The 15,112-nt window shown below is 51.6% G+C and overlaps 5 protein-coding genes across 5 annotated transcripts; 4 read left to right on the top strand and 1 right to left on the bottom strand.

Annotated features, from left to right (window-relative positions):
- Positions 1-963: 963 nt before the first annotated feature.
- Positions 964-2,145, top strand: JCM6883_003750 (uncharacterized protein; the record flags this gene model as incomplete). The annotated part of the gene is made up of 2 exons (XM_076628721.1): positions 964-1,282; positions 1,376-2,145. 2 exons carry the CDS (start codon positions 964-966, stop codon positions 2,143-2,145), a joined length of 1,089 nt encoding a protein of 362 aa, XP_076491457.1.
- A 317-nt stretch (positions 2,146-2,462) lies between these two features.
- On the top strand, positions 2,463-5,102 carry JCM6883_003749 (uncharacterized protein; the record flags this gene model as incomplete). The annotated part of the gene is made up of 8 exons (XM_076628720.1): positions 2,463-2,512; positions 2,639-2,783; positions 2,847-3,477; positions 3,542-3,700; positions 3,766-3,870; positions 3,931-4,043; positions 4,106-4,173; positions 4,238-5,102. 8 exons carry the CDS (start codon positions 2,463-2,465, stop codon positions 5,100-5,102), a joined length of 2,136 nt encoding a protein of 711 aa, XP_076491456.1.
- A 180-nt stretch (positions 5,103-5,282) lies between these two features.
- On the bottom strand, positions 5,283-7,613 carry JCM6883_003748 (legume-like lectin family protein; the record flags this gene model as incomplete). Its single annotated transcript, XM_076628719.1, has 11 exons — positions 5,283-5,504; positions 5,565-5,763; positions 5,830-5,961; positions 6,025-6,053; positions 6,116-6,199; positions 6,274-6,455; positions 6,524-6,533; positions 6,601-7,014; positions 7,083-7,265; positions 7,337-7,379; positions 7,447-7,613. 11 exons carry the CDS (start codon positions 7,611-7,613, stop codon positions 5,283-5,285), a joined length of 1,665 nt encoding a protein of 554 aa, XP_076491455.1.
- A 571-nt stretch (positions 7,614-8,184) lies between these two features.
- Positions 8,185-12,424, top strand: JCM6883_003747 (flavin-containing monooxygenase; the record flags this gene model as incomplete). The annotated part of the gene is made up of 20 exons (XM_076628718.1): positions 8,185-8,337; positions 8,397-8,416; positions 8,495-8,571; positions 8,636-8,659; positions 8,728-9,136; positions 9,655-9,770; positions 9,830-9,935; positions 9,998-10,009; positions 10,079-10,100; positions 10,161-10,199; positions 10,268-10,549; positions 10,623-10,700; positions 10,760-10,981; positions 11,043-11,118; positions 11,183-11,255; positions 11,316-11,497; positions 11,568-11,659; positions 11,725-11,808; positions 11,878-12,025; positions 12,099-12,424. The coding sequence occupies 20 exons, from the start codon at positions 8,185-8,187 to the stop codon at positions 12,422-12,424; spliced, it is 2,541 nt and encodes an 846-aa protein (XP_076491454.1).
- Positions 12,425-12,682: 258 nt separating this feature from the next.
- Positions 12,683-14,762, top strand: JCM6883_003746 (aldehyde dehydrogenase; the record flags this gene model as incomplete). The annotated part of the gene is made up of 9 exons (XM_076628717.1): positions 12,683-12,753; positions 12,817-12,967; positions 13,032-13,404; positions 13,464-13,655; positions 13,723-13,800; positions 13,862-14,278; positions 14,340-14,482; positions 14,552-14,643; positions 14,723-14,762. 9 exons carry the CDS (start codon positions 12,683-12,685, stop codon positions 14,760-14,762), a joined length of 1,557 nt encoding a protein of 518 aa, XP_076491453.1.
- Positions 14,763-15,112: the final 350 nt, after the last annotated feature.

Genomic DNA, 15,112 nt, shown 5'->3' with positions numbered 1-15,112 from the left:
ATCCTCCATCGTAGAGCCTGGCCGATTGGGACAAAGCGTCGACAGACGAGAGACAATGACTTGCCATTCGGGATGTTCTCGTTCACGGTATGGCTAATCGGAGTGCGAAGGTAAGAGACGATCAAGGATGATTTCGAGGGGTGGTGATGGAATCGGCATGATCGGACGGAGAAGGGAGACGAGGGGATTATGGTAGGAGATAGGTAGTGTGAGCAGATTGGGAAGGGGTGAAGGCGGAGGTAGAGGGGGAGAGCGAGAAGAAGGGATTCGAGCGGATGGGAGAATTGAGCGAGACTGTCTGCTCACACGCCTACAAAATCAGCTGGAGTATTGTGATAGCCTGAGAAGCAAAGGGCCTCACGTAGAGGGAGCTAGGCGGTCGTAAAGTCGTTCCGAGATGAGCTCGAGTTGAGGGTGAAGAGGTCGAGAGGGAGGGTGGTTCTTGTGAGCCTCGTTCTTCTGTTGAGCTTTCGTACGTCCTGTTGCAGCTCGCGTGCTGTTCTGCTGATAGCGTGAAGGGTAGGAGAGCAAAAGTTGATCGATACTTTCTTTCGTCTCTATCTCGCTCTTACTCATCAGTCGACACCTCCAGACCGAGTCAGCCAAACTGCGAAGTCGCTGACCCGTTTCGGAGTAGCCTGGCGCACTCGACCCATCTCGAAGCGATTGATCTCGTCACCTTCGGCACCACCCTCCCCCTCCGCTACCTCTGTCTCGCCCTGCGCTCCCGACTCGACATCCACGAGGAGCTTACAGCCTTCAAACGGATCAAGGTGGATAGGATTGAACCGACTTCGAGATCTGTTCCTCTCTTCCGATTCACCTACTCCTCTTTGCCGTCTCGCTTCAGACCGACCTCGCTCCCTTAACCCAAGTTTATCTATCGACTCGACACCTGAACGCCGCTTCTCTGTGCCGAAACTCCCCTTCCCGCCTTCTCCTCTGCCGCGCCGATCTGGAAGAATGAACACAATCATTCTCCCTCCTGAACTCCTCTCCATCATCATTCAACACGCAGCTGAATGCGATTCGACTTACGACTCTTACAAGAAGCGACTCCGAACTCTCTCGGCTCTTTCACTAGTCAGCAGAACCTTGCGCGAAATCGCTCAACCTCTCCTCGCTCAAAAGTCGTACTGCCCTACTCTGGAGGAAATGGTCAAGTTCTTACGAGGAGATGTCGCTGAAAAGGTGAAAAGTCTTACGTCCGAGCATTATTCAAGGAGGATCGCCTCTCCCTTCTCTGCGCGTTTCGAGAACTTGACCGAATTGAGGGTCCGGCGTCAGTGCTTCGGCTTACAACCTCTTGGGGGACATCAGAGTGAGTGCTCTTCTAATGACTAGCGTGCAGCTGATCACTCGTGCGTACGAGCAGATCTCGCGAGACTCGCCTTCGAAGACTGTCAGCTGATGTCAGGGTGGTCCAACCTCGTTCTACCCGGACTCGTCGAATTGTCGCTCGACGATGTCTCCATCTTCTCTTCCACCGAAACTTCCCAAGAAGTACTCGCCGACTTCCTGTCGATTTCGCACTTCCCCTCCCTTCGAGTTCTGGGGACTCGTTCGTCAACAATGGTAGGATCCATGCACGACCGCGCATTGATCGATTACTCTCTCTCCTGTCAACTCGACTGTATCGTCTCGGATCAAGTCTATACCATTCACCGCCGACTCGCCGAAGATCATTCTTTGTCCTTTCCCACTCCTTTCGGTTATCCCGGTCCCTTTCTTTTCGACCTTAGTCATTTACGCGCTTTCCACGCAAGCACCTCTTGGGGTCGTACCGCCGGCTCTTCCGATCCAGTACTCTCGAAAGCTCACGTTCGAATCCGTCTTCCCTGCAAACCGACTCCCAATCTCTCTACAATCATAGCGGCGTTTTGCCTCGTGGACAGTCTCCTCGCCCACTCTACCGCCTTGAAAGAACTCTACCTCGACTTCTACCCCTCAGGCGGAAGGAAGGGTTACGCCCTCAATGAAGAATTGCAGAAGACAATTAGGAAACTCGACGATCAGGCGAGGGAGAAGAATGTAAAGATCATCTGGGAGAGTCACGAGGACGATTGGTGTAGGAGTTTGGTATCGGCAGAGTTCTGGAGAAGGTCAAAGGAGAAGAAGAAGCAGGAGAAATCGGAAGAAGACTGATTCGTTTGTTCTGCCTCGTCGTCAGGAGTTGCTGGCCCATTCAATGCGTAGACCTCTCTGGCTTTCCTATAAACCCTTTTCACTCTCGATTCACTCCCTCGTCGTGCAAGTTTGTCAATTTCGTCGCAATTTTCGATTTTCTTTTCACTTTTCTAGCGAGTCGAACGTCCTTAAATTCTAAGGCGTTCTGTCGTCACCAAAAGAGCGACGAGACTGTGGTGTACATTCCACCTGAAGGGCGAAATATCCGGAACGAGCGACTTTCGTCACTGCGCCGCCTCGGTGTCTCTCCAGACTCTTCAACTCGACCCTCCGACATGGCCCACCGACAGGAGATTATAGAACAGCTGGACACAGCGACTAGAGGGTCAGTCTTACCTTCTATCCTTCAATCCCCTCTCTTCGCTCGCTTTCTTGCACCGCCACGTTTAGATCTCGAAAACGTTCCGGTCGGTGAACGCTGTGCTGATGAAGAGCCCTCTTGACCTGATAGGTTTGATTGCCTACTGAACAACGATATCAAGGCGGCTGAACGGATTCTCGAAGCAGACTCTCAATCGGCGTTTGCAAAGCTTGGCTTGGGAACAACGTACTTCCTCGCTGCCGCTCTCAGTCGCGAAGACGATGAGTTACAACGGGTACGTGATCAAAACTCGAGGTGAGGATCGAGGAAAGGACTGACGAAACTCAAGCATTGACAGGCGGTCGATACTCTCACCGAAGCGGAGACGATGGCGACTACAGCGTTCAACGCGAAACGAGCAAAGGAGGACTACATCTACCCAGTCGATATCGCTTACAAGCTACTGATCGCCGACGCGCAAATCGCCAGTGCGCTCATCGCAATTCTTTCGGAAACTTACTCAGGTTTCATCTCGGGACTTTGGAAGATGAAAAAGGCGCACAGTGGATTCAACCAAGTCGAGAAGACCGTATTCCCGAACGGATTCGACAGTTCCGAGTCGCTCGACACCATCTTCACTCGCCTCAACGATCATTACCTCGCTCAGAAAGCGAATCCCACCTCTGATTCGTCTCCCTCTTCGTTCGGCTCTTCCTTCCTCCCTTGGAAACGTCGAAAAGAGCTTCCTCTTCGACACACGAGCTCGAGTCCAGCTCTCACGACTCTTCAGAAATCCGGATCCGCCTCTACTTCGGCTAACAACAGTCTCTCCGGTTCCGCCGATGCGAGTGTGGATGACCTCAGCTCAGCTACTCGATCCCTCAAGATCCATCCTGATCCGTTGTGGGAGGAGGATCCAATCGCTAGTATGCAGATAAATGGGGCTGCATTGGGAGGAGGGCTTTTTGGACTGATCACTTCGATGATGCGTGAGCACTTCCCCTCCTTCTCCTTGCTCAGAGTGAGTACTCAGTTCCTTACTCGCTGCAATAGCTCCAAAGGCTCGGAAGCTCATGTCTTGGGTTGGATTCGGAGCGACGGATCGTGAAGGAGCTCTGAAGTTACTCACAATTTCCGCTTCAGCCGGAAAAGATGTACATTCGGCGTTCGCAGCTTTGACTCTCTTGACGTGGTATGGGTTGATTCTCCTACGTGAGTTCACTTTCGCCTCGCTTCTCGCAGACCTCTCAAGCTCAACCATTCTTCTCGTCTCGCAGTGAGCGGGTGGCAAGCGGATGAGCAGTACTTGTTCGATCATTGCGAAAGCATGTTGAATCGTGTCATCTCTCGTTTCCCGAATGGTACGCTGTGGCAGTTGAACCGTAAGTCTCTCGACGTTCCCCTGTCTTGCAGGATGATTCCAATTCTGATTCCTGTGACAGGTGCCAAACTCGCCCGATATCAACGCCGTCCGGACGACGCGATCGAGATCATCGAAACGAATCTCAAGATTGGATCGGCCTTCCGAGAAGCGGATTCTCTGCTTGTATTCGAGGTAAGTCGCCTCTTCGGTTGAACCCCCCGAAGCGCGTTCTCACTGACATGTTCCCTCTTCAGCTCTCATGGCTCTACCTTTCCAAAGCGGATTACATCAAGACTGCCGACAACTTTGAGCGCATGTGCACGTAAGTGAAATCGGTCTTTTCCTTTATCGTTGAAGTCCCAGCTCACGAGCGTCTACATCCTCAGCATGAACAAATGGAGTCTCGCTACATACGTCGCAATAGCTGCGGGCGCTTTGATCGAAGAAGTCAATCAACGAGGACGAACGCCAGAAATCGTCGAACGTCTCGACAAACTGCTGGAGAAACTGCCGACACACTTTGAACAGAAGAGGATGTTTGGAGAACCGCCAGTCACAGAGAACTTTATCTCTCGTCGACTCGAGGCCCACAAGCTCAAGAGAGAGAGGTGGATCCAAGCGGGAAGATTAGCGGCCGACGCGAAACTTTGGGAAGTTATCAAGATCACAAACGCGATGGAACTCGGCATCTTCTGGTCGACAACCGGCAGTCGTTCTCCCCCTGAAGCTGTTCAACAACAGATCGACCATCTCTCTACTTTCTCTCCACCTCCGAAATACACACCTGCGAACCCTCGATTCTCAGGACCATCCCCCAGCGTCGCAAGCACGCCTACCGCCACCTCTCGCGAGTACGACCCTCAGAACGATCTCGACTCTCTCGACGAAGTTTCGATTCGAGATCTCCTCCTCGGCACTCTATACCTTTCGCTCGGCGACAGCAAGTCTCTCGAAATCGCAAATTCTTACTTCCAAGAAATCGCCCTCAACTCGCCGAAAATTGTCGAAGAACGCTGGACGGTCGCCTTCTCTCTCTTCCAACGAGCCTGTGCGACTCTCAAGCGAGGAGATTTGGAGGCCCGAGGAGCGAACTCGAGCGAGAAGAAGAAGATTTGGAAGCCGATCCTAGCTGAAGCGGAAAAGCACCTTGATGGCGTTTCGAGTTTGAGTGGATACGACTTTGCGAACCGACTCGAATCACGAATCCTCATGTTGAGGAACGAAATCAGTTCGAAGAGGTCTAGCTTGTAATCATCTGCTTTCTGTTGTTCCCCATCCTGTATCACTTCACCTCGCCTGTCGCATTTACATAGATAATTCGTTTGTTCTCTCTTACCTCTCCCGTTTGTCTCGACGCGAATCTGCTGCAAGATGTTGAATAGTTTGCAAATACTGACTGAATTCCTGACACCTTTTTCAACGAGTTGCCTGCTACAGCATCTTTCTCGTTGTTGTACCCCAGACGTCATCCCTCCTCGCCTTTTCTCTCCATCGCATGAGGAGGGCGCCCGAGACAAGTCCGAGAGAACCGTAGAGGTATTTTGTCCACTGGATCGATGTCGCCTTTTCGAAATCGCTCGAGGCTTGTTTGAGGAGCGTCAAGAGTTCACTCGTACGCGACGTGAGAGTGGAAAGAGATGCAGACGAGGCGCTCTGGATCGACAAAAAGGGGGTCAGCTCTGCCTTCGAACAAAAGAGAAGTGGACAACTAACGTTCGAATTGTCAAGTTTGTGTCCGAAGGCCTTGAGCTCGACCATGAGTCGATCTTGAAGTTGAAGAAGGTGCGTGAGAGATTCCGAATGTTGTTCGTTTCCCGTAGAACTCGAGCCGGCTCCAGATTCTTTTAGGTCATTGACAGTCGAAACGAGATCTTGCAAGTGTTTTTCCATAGCTGCTGCGCGCGGCTCTCCACTAGGTACAAGCCAAGAGTCTCCGTCAGTATTCAGCCGAGGCGAGTGTAAGCTCGGGAAAACGCACATTCCGCTGCCGACTGATCCTCCTCTTCCGCTTCCGTCAGGACTACCACGGGCCATCGAGCTCACTGTATGAGTCAACGACTCTACTTTACGAGAAAGAGCATCGATTGCTTCGACCATCTTAGCTTGAGAACTGTGAGAACGAGAGATCAGTCAGTTAGTCAATTCAGAGAGGTGTTGAGTGAGAAGAGCGTACAGGAAGATCTCGTGTGTCAAGGTAGGAATCTACCCAGTACGAGACGAGAGTGAGACTAGCTTCATCACGAGAGCGACCTGGAAGAACTCACAGCTTCATCGGTAGTTCCTTCGAGCGGCTCCTCGGAAAGATCTTCAAGGGGTTCTTCGAGTCCAGCGCCATATCCAGGATCGCCCTGCAACGTGAGGTACGAGTGTTTCAGCGAATTGATTCGAAGACTGCAGAAGATTCGAGAGAGGATGAGCTTACAGCTTCGAGAACCTCAAAGACGTCCATCGCGTAGATATCGATCGTGTCGGGCTCAGTATTGCCACTAGCGAGACCTGAGATACCGAGGTAGTTGTTTGGGGTGAGGTTGACGCCGTCAAGAGTGAAGCAGTTGTGCGCGTAATCTCGACCTGCTTTCGCTAGAGTCGTGTGCGGCGCGAGATCTACAGACGAAAGGCAACAAAAGGTCAACACGACGTCTTGAGAGATAGTAATGATACAAGGAGCTCACCGAGATCAACCTGTCACGGATGAGGGGATCAGTATTGATTCGCAAACGAGATGGAGAATGAGAAAGTTCTGACGGACCCGAATAGTGTTCGCAACGTACGAGATCCTCGCCCATAAAAGTCCTTGAGCATTCCTGAATGCCGCTTCACATTCTCCGATAGCCCTCTCGAGATAGGCCGCCTCATCGTCTTTCTTCAAAACTCGATCGTTCTTGTCCAACCATCCTCCGGTTCCATCGTCCATGATTCCCGAAACTACACCAGATGATCCAACTCCCCAAGGTTGGTCTTGTTCGGTCAATCGAGGATCACTTCGTTTCCACAGAGGGGCGTTTGGCGAAGTATCGAAAACAACTCCTAGACCGTCGAAAGCGATTCGAGAACCGAAGAGAGATACGAGAGGATCGGTTCTCGAGTCTACTCCGGTCGTAGGCGGAGGATTCGGTTTCACTTTCGGGTTTGAAGAGAGCGTTATCGGTCCGGGCAGTCCTTCCTACAGAAGAGATGAGAATGTTTTCAGGTTTGGTTTCACAAGCTTTCGTTTTCATTCTCTGAGCTCACCTTGGTATACCAGAAGGCGAGACCTCGTCCACCCTTGTGCAGCTTCTTGACTGTCCCATCTGCTGCCATTTCTGTAACTCCTGCGGTGGGCGGACCATGAAGTCGGAAAGCGAGTTCTACGACCCATTCTTTGGATTTGATCGGGTATTCCGAGAACACTGCTCCGTGTGCTAACGGCGAAGGCTATAGTAGATACAAACGAGCCTCGTGAGCTTCTACAGCCAGCGAAAGAGAGGAAGACAAGGGTAACGTACGGGTACAAGTCGCAAGAAATCGTGAACTCCAGGCAACACCGTTCTTTTCCGTTGTAGGAGAGCGTGTCAGAATAGCTACTGAGTATGATATTGGTGGTAGGACGACTCACGCATGTCCCGACACATCGTGGTTGCTGATGGAGCCATCTCCCGCGATTCCTCTGAATGAAGCCGCTTTCGAGTAGTGAAGGTTCGCGGGTGGTGTCCAGCTCTCGGGAGTTGATCCAGATGCGCTCGCGGCTGCTGCTAAGCCCACGAGACCGAGGATTGACAACATTGGCGAGTTGAAACGTTGAGTGACACGACCAAAAGAGATCGAACCTTTCTCTCGTCCTCTACGCATCTATTTCGACCCTGACATCTGCGAACGATCCACTACGAGCACAGAAGACGAGCAATTCACCTACCGCTAGCGCGACCCTTTCCTACCAGCCTCGTCGACTGCCCTCCAAGCAACTCGTCTCGCTTATCCCGGTTGAACTGTTAGTCTTCCCTGATCTCTGGTAACGAAGCGTCGAGGATCTGTACAGGCGTTAGATGTACAACGGACTTGCCGCGGAAGAAGTGCTCGTGCTCGGGGGACGAGCGCTCTTTGAGACGGGACCGTCTGTTCTCAGATTCTGCTTCGTCTTCACTGCCATGCCGCTGCTTCTTCGAGGTCGAATCGTTACCTGGTGCAGTGTCCTACTCCTCTGCCCCCTTGCGGGTATCTGCACGTTCTTCTTCGCCTGGAATCTCTCGAGAAAGTGGCCCAATCCGGATAATGTCACCAAAATCTTCAAGAGTGAGCTCTTCCGGTCTCTCTGGCAGTGTACGGAACGCTAACTTCGCATCGACTAGTTGCGGCCATGATACTCAATGCGTTATTCAGTGTAAAGTGCCTGTTCATGGTTCACTCGTTGAGACTCAAGTCAAAGGCGCTCTCGTTCGCTCTATTCTGCGCTCTCGGCATTGCAGCTACGATCGCCAACTGTTGTTGGTTCGCTTTTATGATCACTAGAGTGCGTCAAACGATCTCTCCTCGTGGGGACTCGTAGCTAATCTTTCCGTCTTTTCGCAGAGGGGGTTCGACAAGCTTTGGTGATTCCGAGCTCTTTCTTCCCAGGACGGATAACGAGTTCAATATTGACGACTGTACTCTCTCTGGTGGAGAAACAGTGGCGATAACGAGAAGGCGTGTCAACGAAAAGTACTTTCAATCACCTTTAGCGCTTTTATTGTCATCTGCGCGATCTGTAAGTCGTCTCACTCACTTCTCGATCGAGTACTTCCCATTGACTTCTCGTGTGCTACCCACAGTGACGTTCCTCGTGATGCTCGTCGGTTTGTCGACTGTGCTTGTTCTCGAGAAAACTTTTCCGCTACGTGGCTGACCCTTTCGCGGTCGTCAGTCTTCTATTTCGACGCTCATTGGAACTATGCACCTCCTGCTCCGACTCCAGCAGCTCCTCCCCAACCCTACACTCAGATCCCGACGATGTCGACCGCTCAATCTCTTCGCAAATTCTTCCCCGACTCCTCTCGCTTCAGTTCCTGGTCTTCTTTCGGGTTCACCGCACGAAGCGAACAACTCGGGAAAGGACATCACGTACCGCTGATCAATATCACCCACAACTACGGGGACGAAGAGGGAAGTATTGCTGCAAAACGTCGCGGCCGTCAAGAGGAAGGGGAGAATACCGTCTTGTTCGATTCGGTCGGCGCCGATGATCATGCCGGGAATCGTAGAATGAAGAAGGACGACTTTGTTGTATCGTCTTCCGACGACGAGGACGACAGTGATGAAGAAGCTCAGTTGGAGTACGAGCGACGCAGACGGGAAAGGAAAGGGAAATCTCGGGCCGTTGAAGAAGTTTAGGGTCGCAGAGAGAGGCGAGGATCGAGTCCTGGGGCAGTAGTAGGTCGAAGGAGGGAAGCGGGCCCATGAAGGAAGTCGGAGAGGTTGGCCCGAGAGTCACTTGAGAAATTATTATCCACTCTTTTTTCATTGGAAATTGATTGGGTCGCGAGCTCACACGAAGGATGTCAATCGAGCCGAGTACATAAAGCCGGAAGTTGAACGTGCGATCGTCAGAGCCGGAAGGGCAAATAGCGCAAATTTCTTCCCTTCGCCCCCACTTCATTGGAACTTGCTCTTCCGTTTGTCACGGACTTCTCCCACAGTCGAGAATTCGGGTGTTCTTCCCTTTCTCACTCTACTTTGCTCTTGCTCTCGCTCCTTCACACCCACCTTCACTAAACTCGGTACACCATGTGAGTGTTTGTTTCCTTGGCTCTTCCCCGATTCTTCTCGCTGATCGTTGCTGGTCGGTTCACAGGATCAGCATCGACTTGGATCCAATGACTGGACTCCCGAGGGAGCTCGGTACCTCGCCCTTCAAGCTCGAAGACTACCCCATCGATAACTCTCACCGCAAACTCAAGGTCGCCATGAGTGAGTCTTTCTGCGATCTCCCGACGATGGACATGGTCTCGCTGACATCCATTCTACAGTCGGAGCTGGATTCTCGGGAATTATCGCTGGTATCCGTATTGATCAGAGGTTGAAGAACGTCGAACTCAACATCTACGAGAAGAATCACCAAGTCGGAGGTACCTGGTGAGTTTTCTCGCTCCTTCTGGATGTTGAGCGCTTGCTGACCTCTTTTCTATACTGTCCAGGTTCGAGAACAGGTAAATTCGAGCTGCGATTCCGCAAACTACAGTATTCAGAGTTTACTGACTTTTCTTCTTTCTTTTCAGCTATCCCGGTCTCGCTTGCGATGTGAGTCAATTTCTGTCCTCCTTGACGCTCTTCGCACGAGCTGACTGGTCTCAACTTCAGATTCCCGCACATTGCTATTCCCTTACCTTCTCCCCTAACGTAAGTTGAGCAGATTCGGATTGCACAGTTTTCATGAAAGGCTGACACGTAGGTATCTCGAATTCTAGTACAACTGGAGCAAATTCTACGCACCTGGACCCGAGATTCGTCAATACCTCGAGGACGTCGCCGCCAAATACCGCCTCGACCGATTCATTCGCTACCTTCACACCTTGACCCGAGCCGAATGGAACGAAGAAACTGCTCAATGGGTTCTCTCCTTCGATCTCACGAACGAAGCTGGAGAGAAGGTAGGAGAGAAGACGGAGACGGCGGACGTGGTCATTCAAGGAATGGGAGGACTTTCTCGCTGGAACTGGCCCGATATCAAGGGATTGCACGACTTCAAGGCGAGTCTGTTCCCTACGAGTCATTGTTCGAACGTGGTAAGCTGACTGTATGATACTGTTCCGATATCAACAGGGTAAGAAACTTCACTCAGCAGCTTACACTGAAGGAGCGGAGGAACAAAAGGGGAAAAAGGTCGCAGTCATTGGATCTGTACGCAATTCTGCTGTCTCAACTCATATCTAGTAGCTGATATTATCTGACTCTTACAGGGCTCATCATCGATTCAAATCGTTCCCGCTCTTCAACCCCACGCCACCCGAGTCGACAACTACGTTCGCGGATCTGCCTGGATCGCTTCTCCTTTCGCTTCGACTCAGCTCCTCAAGCGCTCGCCTGATGGATCTAACCATACCTTTACGGAAGAGGAGAAGCGATTCTGGACTGAGAACCCGGACGAGTACCACAAGTTCCGAAAGTCAATGGAGAAAGAGGTACGTGTCCTCCTCTTGGTAGATCGCTATACGAGTCAAGCTGATCTTTCGTGTCGAGTAGCTCAACTCTGTGCACGGAGTCACGATGAAGGGCAGCGAATTGCAGCTTGGAGCAGTCGAGGCGTTCCGACAAATGAGCAAGTCGAATTTCTCTCCTTCATGCCTTCTTCCGCACAAGGTCTGATCATCTTACTCATACAGTGCAAGAGAAACTCGCGAAGAAGCCTCACATTGCTGAAAAGCTCATCCCAACTTTCCCCGTCGCATGTCGCCGGTACGTCTCGTCTCGATCATTCTCCCGAGATTCCTGACTTACCTTCCTCTGCGTCTGCAGCCTGACTCCCGGCCCTGGATACCTCGAAGCTCTAGTCGAAGACAACGTGGACTTTGTCTCGGACCCGATCAAGCGAATCACCGAGACCGGTATCGAAACTGCAGACGGGACTCAACGAGATTACGACACGATCGTATTCGCTACTGGGTTCGACACTTCATACCGACCTCGCATCCCCATCAGTAAGCCTGGACTGATGCTCTCTAGCTTTCATTGCGAGCCGTGGCTCACATTCTTCGCTCTTTCCTATAGTCGGTCGAAACGGGTCGAACGTTCAAGATCTCTGGGCCGACGTTCCGAAGCACTACTTATCGATGGCAATCGGTCCTGATCATCCTAACTTTGTAAGTCTGCCTCCCTTTCAAACCTATAGACGGAGCTTGCGTTCTGACCATTCTCGTCCCATCAGTTCGTCGTCAATGGACCCAACTCATCTCTCGGATCTGGATCGTTACTCGTACTCTTCGAGCGCGAAGTTGATTACATCGTCGAGGTGAGTCTCTTTCCATGCAAACGTCCCTCTCGACCCAGAAGACAGGACTGACTCGGCGTTTCGCTCTAGTGCATCGATAAAATGCAAAGGGAGAACTACCGAACGATGTCGGTTAAACAAGAAGCGGTCGATGACTTCATGACGTTTGTTCACACCTACTTTCAAAAGACGGTTTACAGCGAAAAGTGTCGATCGTGGTACAAGAAGGGACTTGAAGGTAAGCTATCTTTCTCAATCTCTCCTATGTCCTCGCCACGGCGTTGACTCTCGACGTCGTTTCGCTATCACAGAGGGTCCCGTCGTAGCTCTCTGGCCTGGATCGTGCCTGCATGCGATCAAAACGCTCAAACACCCTCGATGGGAGGACTACAACTACACGCTCTCTACGCCTCAGAAGAACCGATTCGCGTGGCTCGGAACTGGTTGGACTCGCGAGGAGATGCCCGGTGTCGAAGGCGACACGGCGTTCTACCTCGAAGGCATCGACGTTCCTCCCGTTCCTCAATTGATCGAGGCACCCGCTGCTTCGACAAAGAAGATCGCGAACGACGTTCCTCCGGTCCACAAGGTGAACGGCGTAAACGGTCACGCTGTCCAGCAACCTATCTCTGCCTGAGCGAATGGTGGAAAGCTTAGGACGCTTTTTCTCGTCGGAGTTGATTTTCTGTTTGCCTTTTGTTGTTACTTATTTCTCCCTGTCTCTTACTCTTCATCGGTTGTTTAGCTCTCCGTTCTGATTGTATTGCACTCGTTTCTATACGAAGTCTCTCATCGGCCGAGCCGTTCTCGAGAGAACCTTTCCCGAGAGTGGAGCTGCTTCAAAAAAATCCAGATAGCTTTGCTTCTCCTGTCGACCACGATTAACCGCATCGCCATGTCCTACGCGATCAAAGACTCGTATCCGCTGTTCGTAGCTGGCAAAGATGTGACGGGAAAGGCAGAATCGCACGTCAATTCTCTTGATCTCTTATCTTCAAGTGAAGCTGACCCTGCTCTTTATACACCCAGGATACCGATTGAGAACCCGGCAACAGGAGAGATTGTCGCCCAATGCCATGCTGCCTCGGCTGAGCAAGTGGATGAGGCTGTCAAGATTGGACAGAAGACGTTCGAAGAGGGAGTTTGGAGTAAGCAAGCGCCAGCCGATCGAGCAGCGGTGGTGAGTAGCTCTATACAGTATGATCCTCATCATATATTGACGCTGACGGCGGTTTGACGTTCAGCTATCCGAAATCGCTCGATTATTCACCGCAAAAGTCAAAGATCTCGCTCTGCTCGAAACTTTACAGACCGGTCGACCTCTTCGCGAAATGACGACTCAGCTCGGTCGTCTCGGCGAATGGTTTCTCTACTTCGGGGCACTCGCTCGAACGGAGGAGGGATCCTGTCAGCCGGTTCGAGGAAACCTGTTGAATTTCGTCAAGCGGGAGCCGCTTGGAGTCGTAGCCCTCATCTCCTCCTTTAATCATCCGCTCCTCATCTCGATCAAGAAGCTCGCGCCTGCCTTAGCCGCTGGAAACTCGGTCGTTCTCAAGCCTTCCGAGCTCGCTCCATTGACTGTTCTGGAACTTGGAAAGATCTGTCAAGCTGCGGGCTGTAAGTTCGCAACTTACCTCAGAGTCGAAGGCTTCGACTGATGTGTATCATTCTGGTAGTACCCGACGGTGTCCTCTCGATCCTCCCTGGTGGCGTGACAACCGGATCCGCCCTCGTATCTCACTCTCTCGTCAAGAAAGTTGATCTTACCGGTGGTACCGCGACCGGAAGGGCTATCGGATCAGTCGTTGGACAAGGACTCAAGAGCTACACAGCTGAACTCGGAGGGAAGGCACCAATTTTGGTCTTCAGTGAGTCGGTTCTACTTCTCTTCGTTCGTCAGTCAGGAAGCTCAGACTCTTCATGCCTTCGCTTCAGGTGATGTTGATCTCTCACTGGCCGTCAACGGAGTCGCTTTCGCGTCCTTCATCGCATCAGGGCAGACGTGTGTTGCCGGTGAGAGACTTTCGCACTAAAAGCTCAGTGCACGGACTGATTCTATTCGTTCATCGAGCAGGTACTCGAATCATCATTCACTCATCAATATTCTCGTCGTTTGTCAAGGCTCTCACGGAAAAGTGCGCCTCCATCGAACGGAGAATCGGTTCGCCTCTCTCGAAAGATTCAATGATGGGCCCTCTCATCTCCGCTCGACAGCTCGGGGTGGTTGAAGCGCTCGTCGGCGACGCGAAAGATAAAGGAGCACAGATTCTCTGCGGGGGACAACGAATGACGGGGGCATCGCCTGTAGATGCTGCTAATCTCGACAACGGGTACTTCTACCCTCCTACCTTGATTACGGGGTCCGAGGCAGTGAAAGCTACAGACCTGAGAATTTGGAAGGAAGAAGCATTCGGTCCGGTGCTCGTTCTCGTTCCCTTCGAAACGGAAGAAGAAGCTATCGCACTCGCGAACGATTCCGAATACGGTCTCGGTGAGTCGCACTCTCAAACTTTGTCGATGCAAGATCGCTCACTCTCTCTCGACGAACACAGGTGCGGGCATTTGGACTCGAAACGGAGCTCAAGCGATTCGCGTTGCAGACAGATTGGACGCCGGAATCATTTGGACCAACACCCATCATCGTAACGATCCTAGCTCGCCTTGGGGAGGGTTCAAGTCGTCCGGAGTAGGAAGAGTGAGTGCAATATGGAGTTTTCGATCTGAGAATTCGCTAACGAAACTCGTTCGCTTGCCCCCTCGTCAGGAGAACGGACACGAAGCCTACCACTCCTACACTCAATCAAAGTCTGTGATAATGAACTATGGGACCGAAGAAGAAAACAGAGTACTGGATGAGTAAGTTCACTCTTTCGAGCTTTGTTCCTCGAAGGATCAAGAAGCTTAACTCATCGATTGCTGCCTCGTTCCATCGCAGCTGGTTTCGTGAAGAAGACCGAGAGGTTCGATATGGTTGAATTCGGAACTCTTTCTCGCTCTGTTTTGCAACAGAGGATTCTCCGAGTTATGTTTGAGTTTGCGAACCCGAGAGAGACACTGTTACATCCGAATCTATGCCCGCTCGCCGTAAACGGAAAAAGGAGCGGACTACATCTAAGATAAGACAAGAAAGTGAAAAGGAGATAAGGTAAATTGGGTATCGAATGAAGGTCGTGCTGTTTGAACAAGTAAAGAGTGAGGGAGCGAACGAGCGGTATGACATGACGAAGATGAATGTTATATGATGAAATCAAGATGCGTGGTAAAGAGCGGTACAAGGGGGAGACAGGATTGTCCATCGGATTTTTTTGCGAACGAGGTGAGAATC

Source organism: Sporobolomyces salmoneus (genome assembly GCF_050403485.1).
Source record: "Sporobolomyces salmoneus JCM6883 DNA, S_salmoneus_JCM6883_v1_ctg2, whole genome shotgun sequence".
NCBI classification, from domain to species: Eukaryota; Fungi; Basidiomycota; class Microbotryomycetes; order Sporidiobolales; family Sporidiobolaceae; genus Sporobolomyces; species Sporobolomyces salmoneus.
The sequence above is the reverse complement of the archived record's forward strand: the minus strand, read 5'-3'. Positions and strand labels throughout refer to the sequence as shown.